The 23,327-nt window shown below is 31.6% G+C and overlaps 4 protein-coding genes across 7 annotated transcripts in view; 2 read left to right on the top strand and 2 right to left on the bottom strand.

Moving 5' to 3' along the window:
• Positions 1–162: 162 nt before the first annotated feature.
• Positions 163–6,954, top strand: LOC107021053 (peroxisome biogenesis protein 2). The gene is made up of 8 exons (XM_015221633.2): positions 163–482; positions 1,285–1,398; positions 1,507–1,660; positions 2,597–2,733; positions 4,496–4,596; positions 5,377–5,494; positions 5,780–5,946; positions 6,501–6,954. The coding sequence occupies exons 1-8, from the start codon at positions 342–344 to the stop codon at positions 6,628–6,630; spliced, it is 1,062 nt and encodes a 353-aa protein (XP_015077119.1). The 5' UTR covers positions 163–341; the 3' UTR covers positions 6,631–6,954.
• A 3,464-nt stretch (positions 6,955–10,418) lies between these two features.
• On the top strand, positions 10,419–15,043 carry LOC107021619 (transcription factor bHLH68-like). 2 transcript variants are annotated; one of them, XM_015222311.2, is made up of 8 exons: positions 10,419–10,754; positions 11,121–11,511; positions 11,808–11,882; positions 12,274–12,339; positions 12,906–12,971; positions 13,483–13,551; positions 14,287–14,331; positions 14,555–15,043. In XM_015222311.2, the coding sequence occupies exons 1-8, from the start codon at positions 10,576–10,578 to the stop codon at positions 14,681–14,683; spliced, it is 1,020 nt and encodes a 339-aa protein (XP_015077797.1). In that variant the 5' UTR covers positions 10,419–10,575; the 3' UTR covers positions 14,684–15,043. The 2 variants fall into 2 exon arrangements, with proteins under 2 accessions (XP_015077797.1, XP_015077798.1); XM_015222312.2 differs by lacking the exon at positions 14,287–14,331.
• Positions 15,044–18,843: 3,800 nt separating this feature from the next.
• Positions 18,844–20,419, bottom strand: LOC107022574 (protein PLANT CADMIUM RESISTANCE 8). Its single transcript, XM_015223169.2, has 4 exons — positions 20,030–20,419; positions 19,551–19,622; positions 19,260–19,472; positions 18,844–19,124 (listed from the first exon to the last, which is right to left on the bottom strand). The coding sequence occupies exons 1-4, from the start codon at positions 20,211–20,213 to the stop codon at positions 19,042–19,044; spliced, it is 552 nt and encodes a 183-aa protein (XP_015078655.1). The 5' UTR covers positions 20,214–20,419; the 3' UTR covers positions 18,844–19,041.
• Positions 20,420–22,065: 1,646 nt separating this feature from the next.
• LOC107021019 (probable plastidic glucose transporter 3) overlaps positions 22,066–23,327 on the bottom strand; it is a 7,816-nt gene continuing 6,554 nt past the window's right edge. The window contains exon 14 of one of the 3 annotated variants that reach the window (XM_015221586.2): positions 22,066–22,750. In XM_015221586.2, coding sequence (XP_015077072.1) covers positions 22,568–22,750 — 183 coding nt within the window. In that variant the 3' untranslated portion in view covers positions 22,066–22,567. The remainder of the gene's footprint in view (positions 22,751–23,327) is intronic. The other 2 variants (XM_015221587.2, XM_027917990.1) reach the window with 2 other exon arrangements.

A 23,327-nucleotide genomic window follows, 5' to 3' on the forward strand; every position in this document is an offset into this window, starting at 1 on the left:
TTGTTTCTTGTTTTAATTATTAGGCCTTTTGTTATTTTCAGCACAGTGCGTCTTCCAATAATCTCGAAAAGCGTGCTTCAGTGACACACCCTTTTTTAGAGACGAAATTACCCTTCACAAATATCCCTAACCGCTTTTATTTTCTATTTTTTTCTAAATTTTAAATAAACAAAGACTTCAACTGTTGTGTCTCAAATTTGTCTGCGTGGTCAAGTCAGTGCTGAACTGAAAAGATTGCTCACCGGGGCTCCGGTACGCAATCGCCGCCGGCGACCACCAATATCTTCATCGCATATCGTACTATAGTTAAAATTCATTGAATTAACTAGTACGGCCGAGATATGGACAGACAAAACCTAGCTTCATCGTCCGCTCCCCGTGGTGGTGCCACTGTCCATCCTCCCCCACAACACGATGCTTGGATCAATACCTACCGGAATTTGCATCCTCAATGGCAATCTCTTCTTCCTCCACAGCAACAGGTACTCTCTCCGCCCATTCATTTTATGCCTCAATTTTTTATTATGACACTTGAGATAACTGATTTCCAGTTAGGGCAGAGACTTTTTGAAATATATATTTATTTTGGTATCCTCACCTGCTCAATTAAACTTGTGGACTTCGAGAAATTTCCATTTGTCTCCTCATATCTGTTCCATTTTATTATGTATATTTGTTCTTTATTACAGTATTTCCCACAAAAACACTGTCTTTCTTATTGGACTGATTCCGAAGAAGCATTATAAGTCATTGTTTCAGTTTTGATGATAATAGGCTGTGGTTTGTCTGTCTATTTAGTAATGGAAACTTTGATGGAGCTTAGAACATTCATAGAAAAAGTTCTGATACGGACATTTGCACTCTACGTTTTTTTTATTGGGGGTAGGATACTAGAAAAATGGATTTAGTTCCCCTAGTCAGGCCCAGATTAGCTTAAATTTTCTTCAAGTTTTATGCGACCTGGGATGATGTTAATGGAAATACAAGACGTGGAGCTTCATTGTGATGAGGATTAGAAATACGAGAAAGGAAAGAAAAGACTAAGCCTTTCTCTGGAAATTGTTGATGGTTTTAGTGTGTTATCCCATGGGAATTTACTTATTTCTTCATTGTAACACACAAAAGCTGTTTTCTTTCCTTTTCTGTTGTAAAGTTCTTAAATGTAGATCTTTTTACTGTTGGGGCTCAGAGAAGGATGAGTAAGGAGTTCGCGTTTTGAGGTTTTATTTGCTGATTTTTTTGCTTCCACCACTGAAATTTCATGTTGATAACTTCTTTTGGCAGTCAGCCATTCCAATATCAATATCCAGAGTTAATCAGGTAGATGCTGGAAGACTGGACATTGAAATGTCAGCCATGCTAAAAGAGCAGTTGGTTAAGGTCTTTTCTTTGATGAAGGTACCTATCGTGTAACTTTTTGTTCTATCATCAAATTCATCAAGTCTTCAGTGATTCTGTTATCTGACAGAAGTTTTGATATCTGTTTTTTTTTTTTTTTGGGATTAGCCAGGAATGCTATTTCAATATGAACCAGAACTTGATGCTTTCCTTGAGTTTCTAATCTGGCGATTTTCTATCTGGGTTGATAAGCCTACTCCTGGTAATGCTCTCATGAATCTGAGATACAGAGATGAACGTGCAAGTGAGATTAGAGGAAAAGGTTAGAAAAACATCTTTGCTTAATCTTGTTCCTCCTTTTCTGTGAGTAGCTTGTACCAACCTTTTTTGTATCTCAGTGATGTTAGAAATTAAATTTGTCATATTGTGTTGCAAGCTATACATAGATGAGATGGTTCTAAATTCTACTTTAGGGATGTGAATAATACTAGCTTGGATATCCTTAAGTATTCATGTTTGGCTTTGTGGCGTCAAGCTGTATTTTTGCTGAAGCTAAGATGGTTGTAATTTGTACTCGTTCTTCTTATGCTTTCTTTAGTAAGCCATTTTTTGGGCAAATAATGTCACCTCCTCACATTGACATATTTTTAATTGATCTTCCTTTGTCTACTCCAATACGTTGTTTTTCTGAAAGTAGTTGGCAACTAATCTCGAATTACTGTTTTATAATCCTTTTTATCTTTATCTTTTGTGTTTCTAGATACTTTGGTCTTAATCTTTTTAATTATTAATAGATCAGCTGAGCTACTAGAGACTGTAAAGTTTCAAATTCTATAGCAAGTCTAAAATTGACATGTGTATAACTTCAGTTTGTGATGGAGGGACCATTGGAATTGACTTGTAAAATCTCGTTGGTCTTACTTTGTGTTTGTGTTTGAAATGAAGAGGTTGGCAGCTTGATTTAATTATTTTTGATATGGTAAATGTGTTTAAGGTTGGCAGCTTGATGTAATCACATTTCTTGTTTCTTGCATTAACTGCAATAATTTCAGTTGTAGTTTTATAGTTTGGTAAGTCTAAATTAGTAAGGGTGTATAATCAATCTGATTTGGAAGGATTGTCTTGGAAAATCTCCTTTGTCTTATTTTGTGTTTGAAGTGCTAAGGTTGACAGCTTGATGCAGTTTCATTTTTTCTTTCTTGCATCAACTGCTATAATTTCAGTTGTAGTTCTTTTTCCTTTTCCATGTTTTTTATAGTGAGGACTGGATTAGAGGGACCAGGACTTACTGTTGCTCAAAAAATATGGTACTGTGTTGCAACAGTTGGTGGTCAATATATATGGGCTCGTCTACAATCATTTTCTGCTTTTCGGAGATGGGGTGACTCTGAGCAGGTACTGCTCTCTCTGCCTCACATATTCGACACGTTTGCGTGCATGCCTGTTTTACTGGTGACAAATATGTTTATCACTAAGAGAACTCTTCGTTCTCTAATAGATAATATTCTTCAGTTTTGTTGACTTCAATTGTTAGAAATAATTAGTTATTAAGTCCTCCAATATTCTGACTTTGTGTAACAACTTTTAACCATGAAAAGGAACCCCTCGATTTTCATTTTGTTTTGGCTTAGGCATATGAAATGTTAAGAAGGAAAATTTTTATATGCTTTGAAACTTCGAAATGTGCAACTTCAATATAGGATCAGTAAAAACATCTATCACTGAAAAGCCTTGATCATTGGTATGAGTAGAATATTAACAAACAACAAGGATGTTGCAATGGACCATGAGAAACTAGTAGCCAAATTTAAGCTCAAAATTAATTTAGGTGATTTCTTCATGCATATCTTAACTTTGATAGATGTAGTTACCCGATGCATATGCTGTCAGGAGGTAGTAGGTGCCGAAGGAGTAGTTGAGCTGCGTGCAAGTTAGTCCGCTTACCACCATTATTATAAATACAGTGTAGAGTATTAACAAAATTGTGTCATATAGGATCTTTTAGTCTGAAGATCATAAATAACATTGTAGTCAAGAACAACGAGATTCTTGTGGTAACAACATGTCCAACAAAACTTTGTTATGCCATGGAATCTCCACAGCAGGCAATATTCTACATATAGAAAAGAAGTAGGAATTAGAAGTATTTCAGTTTGAATTCTTTCCCCTGATCTTCATATAAATACAGATAGTATCAAAAATAAATAAAATTCAGATGAATAATAATTTTCTTTCAGCAGTATAATACTTACGGAACTTCTGAAAGCATTTTCTTGATAACTAGCAAAAATAAATGTTAATTTGAAATACTAGAGCAGAGCTTGTCTGTATTTTTATATTCCAAATGACCAAATGTATTCTTGTGCCTTTTGTTTCAGCCTATCCAAAATTGTTTAATTTTCTCGAAAAGTACTTGCATACGCTACATGAATACTTGTGCTGGAGAAGGGTATCATGTGTATTCAATGTTATAGTGATATTCTATCTAGCTGTTAGTTCTCTTTTATCGATAAACTAATCTTTTTGTCCATGTTATTACAATATGAGTAGCAATTGACCTTATCAAAACAAAATAGGAAAGAGGAGTTGAATTGATGGGGTCACATTTAGGGACGACATGCTACTTTTAAGGTACCACAATTATTGAGGTAAACAATATATTCAGGGTCTGGATTATCAAGACGTGAGATAAACAATTCATTGATTAAATATTAGATTAGATGGGGAAATACGAAAGATCACAAGATATTTTCTCAAGTATGAAGAAATAGAAAAAAGTTAGTTCAAAAGTAAGGTGGACAATCAGGTTGAAATATGATGCCATGCAGCTTACCTTTTTGACGTAATAGAAGAGGACAATTGGAATATGAAGTTGGGAATCGTGAGATTGAGGAAGTATTGAAAGTTCAATGTCATAGAAAAAGTACAAGTTTGTCCAAGTTTGGAAGCCATGTCTTTAAAGTCTTATGTTGATATCGCTGTTCAGTTGAACAGTCTTTTGAAATAGGATTGGGTACTAACTTGTATAATACTGTTTCTTATAGTGTCAACTTGAAATCGTGTTAGTTTAATGAAGAGTACTAACTTGTATAATACTGTTTCTTATAGTGTCAACAGATAATTTATTCGTCACTTTTTAATTATGTATTTGCTTCAGAGGTCCTTGGCGCGTGGAGTGTGGTTGTTAATGCAACGGATGGAGGGGATCTATAAAGCAGCATCTTTTAGCAATTTACTTCTCTTTCTTTACACAGGAAGGTATATCTCTTACTGCAAAGACTTTACTTTTTATTTCTTTTTCAATGCATAACATGACCACCGGATAAAAGAAGAAGATGACAGAAATCTAGTTCACAAAGTAGTTCTGTCAGTAATACTGCCTGAATCTGTGCTGTAAGAACTAAAAGACCGGTGCATGGGTATCAGAGGCACACATATGAGCTTGTATTGCTTTATGACAAATTTTCAATTGGAAAAGGTTAAAATAGGGAACTTTCTAAGTTTAAATCTGTGGAGAATGTTCTATAAAAGAGGTCATATCAGGATGAGTAGAAACTGACCAAGTTCCTATTGTTTCAAATGATATATTACAAACTTTTTGAATTGGGAACCATCATTTCATGGAAAAACACTTTTAGTCGGGGGCATACGTTGAGAACTTGCAATAAAACCCCCCATTTCTTCTGAAAAGCAAATGGCATCTAAGCTTCATTATTCCTTTGTTTTTACTCGACTGTAGTGAGCTATGGCCATAATATCTGTCATCAATTTGTACATGCATCTCCATCCAATCAGACAGTGTTTCCTCGTATGAGGGACTCAGCTCCCCAACTTAGTGCTGGAATCATGCGGCATGATAAACTTTTTGCACATTAGGATGGTTGATACTACTGATTTTACAAAGATATATGGGAGCCCTAATATGCACAGTGCATCATTTGGTTGTAATAAATGTCCCTTGCATGTGATCTGGCCAATAAATTAACACATTACAACTTCTTACATTAATGGTTTTCTACATGTATCAACTACATGCAGGTTCAGGAATCTCATTGAAAGAGCTTTAAGAGCTAGACTTGTTTATGGTAGCCCAAATATGAACAGAGCTGTGAGCTTTGAGTACATGAATCGTCAGTTGGTCTGGAATGAATTCTCGGTAATTGTCCTTCCGTTGGCGTTATCTCTCAATATTTGTATGTCCGTTCAGAAAGTATTAAAAAAGACTCACTAAGAAATTTCTAGATAGTTTGAATCATTAACAATATAGAGTTTTACATAGTTTTTTAGCTGTTTTACATGCTGCTGGATTATAAATTTTTTTTGCTTTACAGTTCAAACTTTGCAGCTTCTGTTTCTGGCTTTATCTTGTTGACATGTTTGGTTTCTCAGTAGGCAAACAATGTGAAGGGAGTTGGATTTTAAACAATTTTCTAATATGCAGGAACTGCTGCTCTTGCTTCTTCCCCTTCTCAATTCAGCATCTGTCAAGAGTTTCCTTCGTCCATTCTCAAAGGACAAATCTTCAGATTCTTCAGTAGATGAAACTTTATGCCCCATCTGCCAGGGAACCCCATCAATTCCATTTGTAGCTATCCCTTGTCAGCATAGGTATGTACATTTACATGCTTTCATTTATACAATAGAATGGTAATGCAGTATTCTCATATATGCTTATATGCCTTTATTAAGAACATACTTCGACGTTTCTTAACTGAAGAAATCCTTATCATAGAATAATGTGGATTTGTGGAAATTGCTGCTAGACAATCCTAGGTTAGTGTAGCCATTATTATTAATGCTCTTTCCAGGCGAAAATTGTTTGGACCGTTGTGCTGAGTGTGGTTCTAATATTACTGTCGGCACAGAACATCAGAGTCAAAACTACTTTTACTTCAGGTTTACATTTAAAATAAGTTTTCATTGCATTGTTTGTATCACCTCGTCTGCAACTTAAAGATGATTGAGTGCAGTTTCTACAAGCCAACCAAGGTTCTCATATTAGGAGCTATTGAGCTTCTCGAAATCATTTATGTGCTTTCTTTCATTGGTCTTTTGCCATGCTTTCTATTTGACAGTGTTCGATGTTCAGAATCATTCCTATCGTTAGTTTGCTTTGCATAAATGATTCTGAAATTTCAGGTGTTTGTATTTCAATGTTATAGGTACTGTTACTACTGTCTTCAAACAAGGTGCTCTGCATCTTCATCGTTTCGTTGCCCCAGATGTGGTGAACCAGTTGCTGCTATGCAACGGCATGGTGGTTTAGTCAGCAACATTCCTCAGAAACAATGATTGTTCTGCAAAGTGATTGAAATGATTTAAAAAAAGGGAAGCTAAGTTAAACTATAGATCAAAAGTTGCTCAAAAGACAACTTGACAATGAAACTAGGTATCTAGATTCCTTGATAAAGCTTATTGTTCTGCTTTATTGAGTGCTTTAATTTTTTAATAGTGTGGTTGTCCCTTTTCCTGTATTTTACATCTCATTTGTTTATTTAATTGAAAGATAATTTTCTCAATTGTTGGATCAGTCTACACGCGATTGATTCAATTTTTGATGAAATGACTCTAAAAGTTCTACTTTTAACTTTGATTACGGCAACTTTTGAGAGGAAATCATAAACATAATTTTCATTTCCTTAAGGTTGTCAATTTGCAAATTAGCAAAGGTGAGAAAAAGAGTGTGTCAGTTAACTTTTGAAATGGGAAATAACAAGGACCTGAAAGATTGAAAACTCACACACAAATATTGATAAAATATAGCCAATAAAGGGTACTCTCTCCGTTTCAAAAAGGATGACCTAGTTTGACTTAGAACGGAGTTTAAAAAAAAAAAACTTTTTAATCCTGTGGTTCTAAGTTAAAGTTCGGTCAAATCTACCAAGATATTCTTTTATCATGTGGTTTTAAACATGGCACATGAAAAATTAAAGTTAAAGTATTGTCAAAAAAAAAAAGGAATTATTCTTTTTGAAACAGACTAAAAAGAAAATTCTTTTTTAAACGAAGGGAGTACTATTTATTAAGGAACTAACCCTTATCTCTACTATTTATTATAGGAGCTAGTTATGAATAATACAAAAGTAGCCCTTACATAATCAGAACTTAAGCCTAGAATGCAATTAAGGCGGCTAAGCATGCAATTTGGCTTCCTATTCCTTATCTTCTATTGGAAACATCAACTCAAGTCTATTGTGAACCTTCAGCATATGATTTCAGATTTATCTTAAGTTAGGAATTTTATTCTGATATCTAATTTGAATTTTTTAAGCTGTATAAAAATTTCAATTAGTGAAAACTAAAAACTATCAAAACATCACAATTCTTACACTCTCAAATGAGCAAATCATAGTTCATTTTAATATATCGAGAAATCCTAAAAGTGTCACATTAATAAATTATATATCTTCATGTTGTTTTGTAGAGATGTTGACGATTACATGCTATTACAAATTTTTAGCTACACATAATTTTCATAAAGATTTATCAGTCCAAAAAAATCAATTATAATAATAACTAATTATTCTCTAATATAATCTTTTCACAAAATATAATTATTGGTCAAGTTTACATTAAAAAAGTATTGAAATCACAATATGAAATTGAAATCCAACATTTGGAGAATTTGGAATAAGAACTTGAAATTAAAGTTTATTTTTGTAAAGATTTCAACAAGAATAAGATTAATTTCAAATCAGAACTTCAAATTACGGTCCAATTCCTATGTCCAAAAGTCTAATTATTGAAGGAAGAAATAAGCAAAATGTTTCATTTCCTTGAGGTTGTCAAGTTGCAAAAAAAAAAAAAAAATTGTTTCAGTTAACTTTTGAAATGTCCCAGAATATTTTACGAGACATTCTCTTGTGAATCTATCATAATATTTGAATTCCTTGGGATTCCTGGTTGATAATTTTCGAATTCAAGAACATGTTATTAACAAGGAATTAAGTGAAACTATTCCTTCATTTCATAAAGTGAACAAATATTGTTGGATATTCAAAAATAGTATAGTGAACAACTATTATTGAACGGAGAGAGTAGAAAATAAACATGAATTTTGATAAAATATAGTATGTAGGGAATAACTAGAATAAATCCTAATCACCTCCTAATTCAATCAATATAAGATTATACGCACCTAGACTAATATAATCCTCTAGAGGAAAAGTATTTCTCTTGCAAATCTTTAGGCAAAGTTCATAGGCAATAAAAGGAGTTTCACCCATTAGCTACTTACTACAACTTACAAGACAATTTTCACTTTTAGTTTTTGGAATTTTATTAAGAACCGAAGACTATTTAATGAAAAGCTTTCTCATAGTTAAAATAGCTCATTAAAAGAAAGAGTGCAGGATTTTAACCAGGCACGTATCGAAGGAGCAAAGGAGGAGGTAGCAATAGCATTAGCCGGAGCAGCAGGAGGCGAACAAAAGTGAACTTGCATCGAATCAGCGTACTAAGAATCGAAGATTGAAGATGATTTTCGAGAAGCGAAAAGCTATTTGGACATAAAATTGTTATAAATTTTTTAAGATGAAATCCACAAAAGTCATTTCATAATTTCACTCTTAGGTGTTTGGATTGACATAAAAGTTGGTCAAACCTATTTTTATTCTTTTAAGTTAGTTTTTTATTTTTGAAAGTGTTTGACAAACGTTAAAATAAGTCAGAAAGTGTTTGACAAGGTTAAAAATAACGTAAAATAAGTTAAAAACCAAAAGTAGACATCCCAATTTTTTTTTTAAAACTTAAAAGTCATTTAAGTTTGACCTTTTACTTTTAACTTTTAAAACAATTAAAACGGGCTCTAAATCACTCACAAGAATTCTAAAATTTCAAATCTCATTTTCGAAAACAAATATTGTACTGTTTTTTCCTTCAAATTTCACAGTTCTTATGTCCAAACGCCCATGTATTTACAGGAGATAGCTATTAATTACAAATATAGCCCTTATATTATTAAATGTAAGACTAAAATGAGATTAAGATCAGCTAAAACATGCAATGTGGCTGTCTTTTCTAAATATAATAATATCCCCCATTAATAGATTATTCACTTAAGCCTATAATGAACTTCAGAACTTAATCTTCCAAAGCTCCTTGAGCATGACTCTTGATAAACTATCATTCTCCCTTTCTTTGGAAAAAAATCGCCCTCAATTATTTGTAGCTTTTTGAGGATTGTCCAAACTTTATTAAGAAGCTAAATCGAGGGTATCTAATAGAATAGTCGAGACATGTAGGCAAGTTCGATACAAATATAAAATATTGCTATCGAAAAAGAAGAGATCAGAACAATAAAGACTATGAGCCCTTCTCTGATTACTATGGTAAACATAACCCCAACACAACATGTTTTACATCGTTACTATAGTTTAACTTGTTATAACAGATAATACTTTTTAATAACCATAATATAAATGGAATATTTGATGTAAAAAAGTTAGATGCATTATTAATACAATTAAATTTCTCTATAACAAAATACGATTGATCGATAGAATATCTATATGTTGATGTGATAAAAGAGCGTACTCCTTTTTTCACATGATAAGATCAGAGAATGCAGCTGTATAGCTAGTAACAGAAAAGAACAATCCTTTAATTAGTTACCACTCTTAAGTCAATGAAGTTTGAAAATAAAATTTTTAAAAATAACACCACGAGCATTTGTTTTTGGGCCTGACCCACCAGCCTTTTTCTGCCTCCACTTTACAATAAAGCTAATTAAAGCAAGAAATTAAAAAAATAAAAGAAGGTATCAATAAGAGGGAAAACAAAATACAAATAACAAAGGTTCTCAACCCCACAAGTAAGAAATACTCCTACGCTCTCCGTCTCATTTTATATGATATTCTTTTATTTTCATTCCATTCGAAAAAATATCACTTTACATTTATAACCATACAAATATCTAAGGATTGTTTTTAGAGCGCATGTTTTAAAAGTCTTTTTTTATTCTCTTTTAATATCATGTCAAGTTAAATGCTGTCACGTAAAATGAGACGGAGGAATTACTATAACAAAGTAATGTTTACTCACTTGACAATGATATATATATATAATACAGCCTTGAAAGGCCTTCAAGAAAGTCTCCTTTTTTTTGCACAAAAAAAGGAAAAAAAAATAGACAAGTAGTGATGTGCAAGAGCAAAAAGTAGTGAGAGATACTGGAGAAGAAAGATTGCAAAATTTGTGTTGAGAGAGAGGGTGAAGAATAATCATTAGTAGTAGCAAATGATGGCTGGAAACCCTACTAATTGGTGGAGCATGATCATGAATGGAAACATGCATCCACAATTATCTCATGATCAACATAATTCTTCTTCTTCAAATTCTAATTCTAATTCTTCACATTTTTATGGAGCTCATAATCCAAATCAAGAGTTTCCTCGTTCATTGAGCCAACTTCTTATGTAAATATACAAAACCTTACTCTCTTTCTCTCTCTTTAATTTATTCGTCATGTTTAATCACCTAGCATGGTTCTAAAGATATTCAGAATTCGAACTTTATTATATGCACATATTATAGGGTATGTAGCTCCTTACCTTGAAAATTTTGATAACTTTCCCTTTGGTTTGAGCTAATAATTGTCATCTTCTTGCTATGAGAAAAAGAAGGATACAAGATCTAGATTAATTAGTGTGATTCTATCAAAGATATATATATATATTTTATTTGTTTTTGTACTTTTACATAATAGTTCGAGCAGAAAGTAATAAGTTCAATCAGATTTGTAATTTTTTTCCTTGTAATTCTCAAATTTGTTACTTCTACAGGAGTGGATTTTGTGGTGATGAAGAAAAGTTTGGTATTAGTCCTTTTCATGCTGCCGGGAATTCGGAAGACCAAAGTTTAAATTCCGTCCATCCAACATCATCAACAGCTAATTTTAGGGTTCCTGTTGCTGATGTAAAGCCAGAATTGTATCATTATCATCATCATCATCATGTCCACAACGAATTTCAAACATCTTCATCACTACAAGAAAAACTCGAATTAGATACTGATCATTTTACCAGGCCTTTAATTGCTTCTAATTGGTCTCAACAAGATTTGTCTTCACCAGCTAGCTCTTGTATTACAACTGGTTTAAGTCATAACCTTTTGAATTTCTCTAACAACAAAGGGGAACATAAGCATCAACATCCAGATCATAATTCAACTGAGGTAAGAAAAAAAGGGTAATTAATTAAAAAAGTTGATTTATCCATTTCATCTTACATTTTTGTTATAAGTCAATGGATTCATCATTAAAATTTCAAAAAAGGGGAAAGTGATTTGTAGAAAAATGACAAAATTAATTCATGATTAGCATTAGGAATTTAATCAATACAAAAAAAAGTAGAGATGCTTAGTGATTTTCCATTATGAAAGTTTTAGCTAAGCATTAAGTTTTTGAATTTTTACCCTTTTTTGTTGACTTTATTTACTTTTTTTTTTTTTTTGTATGTATGTATTAAAAGTGTAACAGCACAAGCAGTGGTGGGATTAGTAAGAAGGCTAGGGTTCAACAATCTTCAGCTCAACCATCTCTAAAGGTAATTGTTATTACTATATCTCTCTTCCTTTTCTATCTAATTTTTGTAAACCCTTGCGTTTGACCATGAACTTTTTTCACTTTTTCGTGGAGTTCAACTCTGAAAAACATGTTTAGTCATAAAATTTTGAAACTTCAACTCGAATTCAAAATTTTCAACAGTTCGAAAAACAAAAAAAAACGTGTTTTCACTTTTTTCGTAATTAATTTGTGTTCATAGCCAAACACAATTTCACTGTGAAAAATAAAAAACTTTTTTTGATTTTCAAATTTTACAATAAAACATGGTCAAACGCCCATAATTTCACGGAAAACTATGGACTACTACCTAGCAAACTAAAGTCCTTAATTAACTTTTTTTTTTTTTTTTTTTTTTTGCAATTTCTGTGCAGGTAAGAAAGGAGAAGCTAGGAGATAGAGTAACATCACTCCACCAACTTGTTTCTCCATTTGGAAAGGTAAAGTTACTAGCTAGGTTGTAACTTTTTACACTTAGAATGAGTAATTTTTTTTTTTCACATACTTCTATAGATAAATCTATAAGTAATGTATACAATCAACTCAATAATTTTCTATAATAAGTTAAAATTCATCCATAGATTAGTCACACTGAAATTAAAACACTAACCAAACAAGGTCCGAAAACGAATTCACACTAATCACTTGATAATTACTAGTGTGATATGTTAAAATTATTTACAATGGTGTCAATGCATGTAAGTCAAGATCACATAACTTGTACTGCCTATTAATTAGTCTATTTCCCATGCTGATGGCAGTACTGGATCACTGAAAAGAATAACATTGAAATAGTAGTACTATATAAATAGACTAATTATTTTTTTAGGTAGATAACACATTTTTAGATCTTTTATTTATTTTTGCTTTAGTGATCTTACCCATGAAGTTGTGTCTAAATTAAATAAAGTTTTTCTAACACAAAAAGGAAAAGAGAAAAAGAAGAATATATGGCTTTAATTTGTGTTGGTGTATGAGACAGACATGTCATGTTTCTCTTTTGCAGACTGATACAGCCTCCGTCCTATCAGAAGCTATTGGCTACATCAGATTCCTTCAGGCTCAAATTCAGGTCTTCCTTTTTTCCCCCTCTTTTTCATTCATAAGCATGCTGCAAATATATTCATTGATTTTGACATGTTGCATTACACGTATATTCTCCGTTTCAAATAGAATGACCTATTGTGTTTTTTAATCTGTCTAAAAAAGGTATGATATGATCATATACACCTGACATGTTTAAAGTCATAAGATTAAATGATATTTTGATACATTTAACATAACGTTAATTTAACATCATAATTAAGATTAAAAAGTCCTTATTTTCTTAACCTATATGTCAAGTCAAAATTGATCATTCTATTTGAAATGAAAAAATATTACTTTTCACCTTATTATATCTTTCAGACTACTTTATCTTACTTATTACGAATCGATCATCCTATATATCTTACTAACTTATCATAAATATGTGAAAAATGTTATATATTACTATGAACATATATGTATATATTTAAGATATATCCATTGATATTATACATGAATTATTATCATTTTTTTTTTTGGTGCACGTATATATGCAGGCATTAAGCTCACCATACTTGGGCAATGCATCAGGAAGCATGGGTCACATTCCCCAACAATCACTGAATGTAAGAATTTATTCTTTACACATTTTCCGATGCACGACCAAGATTCCTCATCAGTTTCTCATATTTATACACGTGCGACTGACTAATCATGTCTGATTAATTCGTTAATTATCAAGATTAATCTTTTAACTTTTCTTGAATTCAAGAAAATTAAGTATTATTATTATTTACTTGATATACAAATGCCTACTTTATTGGATCCCTCACTAGTACACCAAAAGCTAGTTATGTGAGGCTTTACATTTGTAAAGCAACAGTCATATATATCAAAGTGTTCTGTTCATAAAAAGTGACCGCCCTAAAGGTGAAATGATCTTCTCAACAATAATTGCACTTCTTCAACTATATATGAGTTTGGTAAAAACAAACTCTCGTGATCTATTTTATATTGCGTAGTTTGACTGAGCACAAAATTTAAAAATATAAAGAATAAGTCTAATTTATATGTTCTTTAATTAATTATAAGTGTAGTAACATACAAAATGTAGCCTTTAAGTTGTGGTTTAAATATGATTTCATGCCTATAAGGGAGTGTTGTTAAGTGTAAAAATGAAAATTTTATCACCAAAAGTTTACATAATATAGAAATGTGACGTTCTATTTTAAAACATACTAGAGAGAGAAACGGATGGAGTAGCTTAATAGTCAAGAAAGGGGCTAAAATTTTGAATTTGGATCCATTATAACTTTCTTGTCCGTAGATACTAATTTGAATTCTAATTCCTTTTCATCTAGTTTTTGGATGGTAATTTTCTGAAAAGGAGACCAGCAAATAAGCAGGTACGGTATAATTCTATTCAACATGTACATGCATGCCCCATTACTAGTGTGGCAATTAACAAATATGTTAAGTTTTATATCATCATCAAATAATTTAACATGTTATAACAGGTTACTTATTATTTGTTCTATGATGTTACTAATCAATGCTACATACTAAATTGAGTTGCCTCTAATTATCTTTTAATCAAAGTGACCTGATTTTACTTTTCATTCTCTTTAGGATTCTCAGCACAAAGCGATGGATTTAAGGAGTAGAGGGTTGTGCTTGGTTCCTATTTCTTGCATGGCAAATATAGGAAGTGACACCGGCGCCGATTATTGGGCTCCAGCTCTCGGAGGAGGATTTTGATGTTACGAGCTGATTGGATTTTAAGTTATATACACTGACAGTGTAAAAATACTGAGACGACAACAAACTGATGATAAGACGGATCGGAGCCTCTGTGTCCTCATGGAATGAATGATATAACATCACAAAGCAGTCATTCTCAGTATGAAAGTCAGAGCTGACTGTTTGTGATGCTATTTTGCATTTGAAATCGGGTCAATGATAAAGTGGTATTTTCCAATGTACAATATGGTCCTATTTTCTTGAATTTCATGAATAATCTTACTACCTTACAAGGTAGTTCATAAGTGTTGTATATGTAACTTGGAAATCCATAGGTACAATCAACATATCGTTTCGAAAATTTTATCTTTCTTGCAATATCTTTAAATTCGCTACTCTTAGTTGTTGTTTTATGACGGAGAAATTTATTTGGGACTATCGTTAGGAAGATGTTAAACAAAAAAAATTAGATATTTAAAAACTCTATGAAAAGTACTTTAAATTGCAATTTTTGCATACTAATTTGATGAAAAAATACACCGTAAAACGTCGGAAAAATGCATAAGTATTCCCTAGACTATGAACGAAATCCCGGACACACCTTAACTAAAGTAAAGTCCTATTACCACCCCCCCCCCTCCCCTCCCCCAAACTTATTTTTTTTAATTTTGTGCACCTATTTAGCTTACGTGACATCCGAATATCTCTCATGCGCCTCAATTGCGTGCAGTCACGGAGTGTGCCACGTAAGGCAGAAGGTATACAAAATTACAAAAAAAATAAGCTCAGGGGTAATAGGACCTTAGTTTAGTTAAAGTGCATCTCTGGGACTTCGGTCATAGTCTAGGGGATACTCGTGCATTTTTTCTAAAATATTTTTCAAAGTTCTTATAGTTTGACTTGAAAAAAAAGGAGACTGACTAAAAATGGACGGAGACAATATATAATTAAGCTTATGACTTTAGGTCAAAATTATATTTCACCGTTGAGTCAAAATTGCAAGTATGATCGCTCAAATTACCACAAGGGAATAATAGTTTGATGAAAATGATGAGATTATGGTTGTGTTCGGTAGAGGAAAATATTTTCCATTTTTTTCTGGTTCGGTTTGACTTGAATGTTTTGATTCAATTTTTTTATTTTTGGACTCCATAAGAATTTGTTTATATTTTTTTATTGAATCTTCTTGTTCTTAGATTATCTATATATAAAAAGAAATTATAGGATAGCTGTTATTTTTTCTTCTATCAAGAAATATTTTTCTTTTTTTAACAGGAAGAACTATAAAATTCTACCTCTGAGAAACGTCTATTTTTGGTTACAGGTTGAAATGGAATGATGAAAGTCAAATTTGTATTAGATCAATGCATAGAAAAGAATCATCTAATTAAATTAATTAAATCACACTCTAATATTAATTGCCACGAAATTAACAGTAATTTCTTTTTTAAAATAATTTATATATTGTGGGGGCGGCTGAATTAAGGATCTATCCTCGACTAATTAATAAACTTTGTAATTGCCTAGGTCATTCCACTTTCGTTTTCCACTAACAAAAGTAAACAATTTTAAAATAAAGAAACTATTATTAGTTCCTCTCTATCCAATAATTTCTATTTGAAATTTCAAAAAAAAAAATCATATATGACACATTGAGAGGAAATTATTTAATTCATAATTTTATCCTTTTATAAAAGTTGACAATAAATTAAGATTTTTTCTGGTATATATGTACTTGTGTGTTAATGGCTATGTTAGAAAGTCAAGAAGCAATTATGCATTCATTATTTAATGTGAATATTGTCTTGGGACATCCAAAAAAGTGAAATGTGCTTAAAGATTTGAGGCTTTGACAATATTATTATTTATATTAATATGATTAAAAAATTAAACAATGAAAAGAAAAAAAAAATGTATGTGATTAAAGTTGGTTCAATACAATCATCAATTCATGATCAAGCCAAAACATATTAAACAAAATATTAAATTAATTAAAATGGTAGCATTATGTTGTCTACTTGTGCTTTTTAAAAAGGACCAAATATATATTTGAATTCGTTTTCAAAGCCAGATAGTGACAGTTTGGAATGGACGGTAGCTGATTTCGAATTTAAAATTTATCGATTTCTATCATGAAGTTATTAATATATTATAATAATAATAATAATAATAATAATAACAATAAAATTTACTAGTAAATATTTAATTAACTTCTTAATATTAATATAACTTTTTTTTAAAATAAAAAACTACTTGATTTATGTGCATGTACATACAACACATTGTGAATCAGCCCTTGTTGTGGCCAATTCCAATTTCCCTTAGCAAGTTATATAGCTGTCCCTGTCCATTCCCAACCTTTTATTTACGAGTGGCTAGGCGGTCCAACGTTTTACTGATCAACCAATCACTTTTTAATTCATAATGAACAAAATATTATTTTTTTGTACAACAAGATCACAAAGCGAAACACTAGGTTTTAATATTGATGCTGAAAATAGCCAATTATCATGGTGAGAAATTATATATGTTTATTTTTAAAAAGAAGAACTATTCATCTACATATATACACTCACGGATGGGTTTTTTTGTGACAAGACTTGAAGATAGAAGATATTAGAAGCGAGAATACAAATGATTCTAAGAAAAAGAATGATTTTCTACTAGTGAAAGGTTTTAAACTTACCCGAAAGTCATTAGATTTTTGTAATTAATATTTTAAAAAAAAGTCTAATAATAACATATTCTCTTAATGATAGCATATATATATATATATATATATATATATATACAATAGACCCCAACAAGTATTGAATTGAGACAAGTACTACTAGTTCTTTCTACCTTTTATGGTACTATATCAAACAAATATATTCATTCCAACTTTATTCCCTATTTTGTTTGTTTGTTTGGGGTATATAATGATGATAATGGACCTATCTATTGTCAGTCAGTAGCTGGAAACCCAATTATAGAAATATCTTAAAGATTAGGAAAAGATCAAACGTGATATAAATTATCCAAATTTAAAAAAAAAAACATTATTGTTATATCCAACAAATTAAAAAACTAGAATATATATATATATTCTTGTTTCTAAATTTGTAAAGAATATACTGTCACTTTTTATTTTCACTAGTAAGTGATTAGGTTAATTTCACTAATTAAGATAGGTTAAATTAATAAAATTTAACGTGCATGAAACATATTTAAACAATGATCCAATTAATTCTGCGTATGTTTTGACTATACTGCTAATCTACCATCTCTGTGCACATAACAATTGACAAGCGTTATTAGAGTTTTTGGCCTCTTTAATACTCTTTATAGTTTTCTTAAACTGATGTAGTATTTTCAGATCCTTGATCATTTTTATAAAAATAATTTTAAAAAATTACAAAACATAACAATATTCTATATTTTTATAGCAAATACACAATATATACATATATATTTGTATCATAAAAACAGATGCTAATATAGCTCTGCTAGTTTCACAATAACTTGGTACTTCCGTAGTTCAACTCTTAACAAATTGCAGATTTAACCTATATAGTTGTCCATTCACTGAATAAATTAAAAACAATTGCTGATTATTAGTTCACGTATAATTTGTGTATATTCTATGTATAATCTTTAGAAAAAGTAAAACAATATATATTCGTGGTTATTTGTGTAAACTGATACAGGCATGAAATTAAACCCGGCCCATCGAATAGATGCTAAATCTTCATTAGTCCATTGCAAACTCAATTTTCATTTACATGAAATGGAACTTATGGAATAAGGAACTCCTTTTTTTTTCTTTCTGGAAACTATGTCAAATCCCTTTGAATTTGGCAGCAGAATTTACTTTAGTAATTTAACTGTACGAGCATTTAATTATTTCCTTAACAATTCTGAACTAATTAAATACCATCCTAAGAGCTGACGTGGCAAAGTGAGTGTACTCACTCTCAAATTGAAAAGTAAAATCACACGCATGACATTTTTTTTTTCTGTTCTTGATGGTTTGATTTTAATGCTTCCTAGTGAACAATTTTCGTTTCGTTAATCATACATATTATTTGGAATAAAATGTGTTCACATATAGCATATATAGAGGATTCTTATTGTCGAATTTAATTAATTTGGGATTGATAAATAGTTGATAGATGGTGTTATTTGTAGCAAGCACATAGACAAGAGGCATTGTTATAATCTAACTCGAATTGGGGTTGTAAAAACATAGTTCAAACAACTAACACAGCCAACAATATGGTTGAGTTTTAAGGATACATCTTCAAACATGAACAGAATCTGGTTGTTGGAAAAATAAGTTTACTCACACACCACTACCTCAAATCAAACAAATAAAGAATCACAATCTTGTATTTTTACATTGACATGGATTGTACTTGAGGAGCTTGATTCACTTGTTGGTTCCCATAGTGTCGCTGTGCAACTATACCATTCCACCCTGCACAACATTTATTGTAACAATGTTAAGATATTCGTGACTTAAAGAGTCTCATCGTTATCTATTAGTTTATGTTTTTAGATGAACGAGACACATAGTAGAATATTAATTGTAACCAAGCGTGACATGACATACCTAGAGCGGGATCAAGTCCCCTGTTTCGAAGCTCTCTGAATTCTTGACAAAGAGAGCAACATGGACAGAACATATGGGAAATCATGTCTGAATAAGGAGCTTCCACTAGATTATATCTTTGTCTCAATTGGGTTCTATATTTTGAGCCCATGATCCACTGAGAGCAAACAGCAGGCATCATCAGCATGTATATGAAAGTCCCCAAAGGGCATGCTGCATTAATCACCAAACATACGAAGAGTTTTAACTTCTGTATACTGACAAGTAAGATGGGTCGACTAGGAAACTTACTCATTTGTCCTGCATCAAGGACTTCTGCTATTTGTCCAAATGTTACACAAGGTAAGAACGCCGTCATGACAGCTGTACAAACAAACAAGAAAGTAATTTTTAGAAGCGGATCAAGGATTTTAAGATGTTGGGATTCCAATATCCCCACACAACAAAGTTAACTCTGGTATCATGATAAAACAATAAATTTTGGGCCTAATTCAATTTTAAAAACTAGCTCAAGAGGTGATGATTGTCCAATATTCCCCCACGCCACCAGGACTGGACATCTGAAGTGTGAACAATATAACATAAAGGCCAAACATCGAGTAAACCAAGAATTGAGATGAGTCAATCTTTGATACCATGAAAAATAAATGAACATTCGGTCTCACTCAACCTCAAAAGCTAACTCAAAAGTGAGGATTCCCCTAAAACATTTAACAAGAGACCAACTAACTCATCCCACACAAATAGGACACTTAGTAAACTTAATTTACCATTAGTTTGGTCCAGATGACAATCAAATAAGCCAGTACTCCAAGGAGCTCCAATTGTTAAGTGTGATGGTGACTGATACACACTTTGTACTCCTTGGAACTGTTGAGGTTGTGAGGTAGCTGGTTCAGTACCACTCTCTGCCTGAGAGGTTTCTCCTTCATTGTTTGCTTCAACTCTTCCCATTGTTATCCAAATAGTATTTTACAATTATCCCTTAGTACAGGATGAAGAAATGTCAATGACTTCTTTTATATATATATGTTGTAGGAAAGGGATTTTTGTGTGACATGTACAGAGTGGATGGCATCTTTGACTTAGAAAAAATAATCAATGAGAGAACATTAGTATCATTAGTATCATAGAAATGGACAATATTAAGGGGGTAAAATAGAATATGAATTTTCAAATGAGTAGTCAAGTTATTGGAAGTTCCCTACACCATTTTATTCCAAGTTGGTTATGTATTCATATGCCACTAGGCAAGTTTGGTAGCTGGTTACATCTTGGGAGGAGGATTTGTATAACGTCCCTTTTTCAATATTGTTTGTTTGATTTGTATTTTAATTATACTATTCTCTTTTTGATTTTGAACCAGTAATCTTTCGAAAGCAATCTCTCTAATTGTGAAATTGCATTGATCAAGTATTATTATTTAGACTATCCTCGTATTTCATTTTGGGAAAAAGGATCTGATATACCCCTTAACTTTGTCATTTGGAGCTGATATACCCCTCGTTATAAAAGTGGCTCATATATGCCCTTACCGTTATACAAACGGCTCACATATACCCCTGCCGTTACAAAATGGCTCACATATACCTTTCATTTAACGGAAGTTAAAAAATTAGTTTTAAATTTATATTTATTACTTCTAATTTCTTTTAAAAAATTATTTAGGGGTATATATGATTATTCTATCAAAGTTCAAGGTATATTTTAATTTTTTTCATACATAAATTATTTTTTGACTTCTTTTATTATAATTATTTGAATTTCTTATTCTTATTTTGTTTTTTTCTTTCATTCCTTAGTTTAAAGAATAAAAAAATTATAAACTATTTTTTTTGTGTGTATTGTAATTTAATTTCGTATTCGAAGAAAAAATTTGGTCATCTACAATAAGTTTTACAAGAATATTAGTGAAACATAAATAAATTTGATTATCAAAATAATAATTATAAATTAGTCATTGAAACAAAAAAAAGTCAAAAAAAATATGTTTGACAAGGATTAAATTTACTCATATGGGATTAAATTTTTTAGAAAAAAATAATAAAAATTTAGATTAAAATTATTTTTTTTTCATTTCCGTTAGAGGAAAAGGGTATATGTGAGCCATTTGTTTACAAGTAGGGGTATATATGAGCCACTTTCATAACAAGGGGTATATCAGCTCTAAATGACAAAGTTGAGGGGTATATCAGACCCTTTTCCTTTTCATTTTGCTCTTCAAAGTATTCTCTTCAGAGTCAATCTTTTATCTCTGTGCTAGGAAAATGCCCAAGGTCATATGTAAGACTTGCTGTTAACTTAGAAAATGAACAAAAAAATAATGATATTCTGAAAGGTAGTTATTCAAAGTCAACTTGCAATAGTAGAGACGTGTAGTGCATTAAAACAGAAGATTGAATAACTAATTTTTCAGACTAATAAAACAAGACACGTTTATATCATCATTAAATAACCCTAAAGTCAACGTATGACTAGATTGTACATATTTTTCATCATGGAAGAATAATCATCAAACATTCAAACTATATCTTGTATGCATAATGATACAAGTCTACAACCAAGACTCACTTTTTTAAATTTCTGAGACATTTCCTGTGAACTTCTGGCTCGACTCTAACTCCCCCGAGTCTCATCCCGCCTTGATAGTGTTTTGCTAGATAACATATCAATGCTCTTGAGATAATATTTTACTTACCAAATACTAAAAAATAAGCAAGAAGCCCACTTGTTTTTCAAGAAAACATTTTCCTTCGTACCAAACACACCCAACTGGAAAAATCAATGCAGAAACTGAAGACAAATATTGAAAAATCTCAGCTAACATTAATCAATTGTATACTACAATACTACCAATATTTCTTGTTACAGCAGAGAAGCTACCAGTATCTTGCTAATTCAAAATCTGTAACATTATTTCTGTAAGGAATGTTTAGAGTAGCCTTTCTGTGTCAATGCTAATTACAAAAATCAGATCAAGGTAAAAATTAAAAGAAGGGGTATACAAAGATAACAACAATAGGTACTCCGTAGTATATATGTGATCTACTACTGGCCGAGGCAGATGCAGTTCCATGCTCCCTCAGGCAGTAGTCACCGACCAGTGGAGTGAGCAAAAAAGAAGCAAAAATAAGCAGAGTGACAATTTTTATCTTGATTGTTCGTTGTTGCCGCCTTTCCTGCCTATGAACACACTCCGAAATTGTACAAATCAAGAAATAGCTATAGCAAAGAATTTGGATGTTCAATCACTAGGACCTTAACATTTTCCAATCTGAACTTAGTATAGAGTGTGATCTAGTCACCAACTAATGAGATGGAAGAAGGGCAAACTCAATCTCCTGTAATGTTTTCCCTTTCGTTTCCACCACATTCTTTTTCACAAAGGCCACTGCGAACAAGCAAAATCCTGCAAAGATCGCATAAACTATTTGTGGTCCAAGATGTTCAAGCATTGGCAGAAACAGAAGACCGACCAAAAAATTTATGACCTGTTAAAGAGCAAAATATACGATAAGAATACGTTGGGAAAGAAAGATGAAATGAAAGCATTAGTCTAACAAAATCTATGATGTTTTCTTGAGATTTCGGATAAAACAAAAGCTATGACAACAACAATTAAAATAAAAGGCAAACTGCTGAGAACACTTAATAATTTTAAATTACTGCTGTAGCTGAACCACACATAAACCAGAATGTGAATGAGGACATAAGTAGTATACCTGATCTTATTTTTTTTTCCATTTTGAGATGTAAAAGATTATCTCATATCAATTTGTATTTAGAACAGTATATAGAGTTTACCAGCTAGGTTTAGATCTCTCTTAAATGATGTCAAAACTCAAAAATCTTCCGGGGAGAATTTTATTTTAAGCACAAAACTCTTTGATCATCCAACACCAGGTCAGAGAGTCAAAGGGTTGGTCATGTGCAAAGATTAGAGTCTTATTTGAAGTTAAGAATACAAAATGAATACTACATTAGAAGTTTTGGGATGAACTAGGATACCCCTAGATTTCCCCATCACTTCAAATGGTTCATTTTCTGGTTATTGGCAGTTAAATAGGG

The sequence above is a fragment of the Solanum pennellii genome, chromosome 6 (genome assembly GCF_001406875.1).
Source record: "Solanum pennellii chromosome 6, SPENNV200".
NCBI lineage: Eukaryota > Viridiplantae > Streptophyta > Magnoliopsida > Solanales > Solanaceae > Solanum > Solanum pennellii.

Coding starts and splice junctions, on each gene's coding strand:
- LOC107021053 (XM_015221633.2), top strand. CDS start 342: ATGGACAGACAAAACCTAGCTTCATCGTCCGCTCCCCGTGGTGGTGCC. Junction 1,399..1,506: donor AGGTCTTTTCTTTGATGAAG/GTACCTATCGTG, acceptor TTTTGGGATTAG/CCAGGAATGCTATTTCAATA. Junction 5,947..6,500: donor GCTATCCCTTGTCAGCATAG/GTATGTACATTT, acceptor TCAATGTTATAG/GTACTGTTACTACTGTCTTC.
- LOC107021619 (XM_015222311.2), top strand. CDS start 10,576: ATGATGGCTGGAAACCCTACTAATTGGTGGAGCATGATCATGAATGGA. Junction 11,883..12,273: donor CAGCTCAACCATCTCTAAAG/GTAATTGTTATT, acceptor ATTTCTGTGCAG/GTAAGAAAGGAGAAGCTAGG. Junction 14,332..14,554: donor GGAGACCAGCAAATAAGCAG/GTACGGTATAAT, acceptor CATTCTCTTTAG/GATTCTCAGCACAAAGCGAT.
- LOC107022574 (XM_015223169.2), bottom strand. CDS start 20,213: ATGGGAAGAGTTGAAGCAAACAATGAAGGAGAAACCTCTCAGGCAGAG. Junction 19,623..20,029: donor TCATCTGGACCAAACTAATG/GTAAATTAAGTT, acceptor TTGTTTGTACAG/CTGTCATGACGGCGTTCTTA. Junction 19,473..19,550: donor CCTTGATGCAGGACAAATGA/GTAAGTTTCCTA, acceptor TGATTAATGCAG/CATGCCCTTTGGGGACTTTC.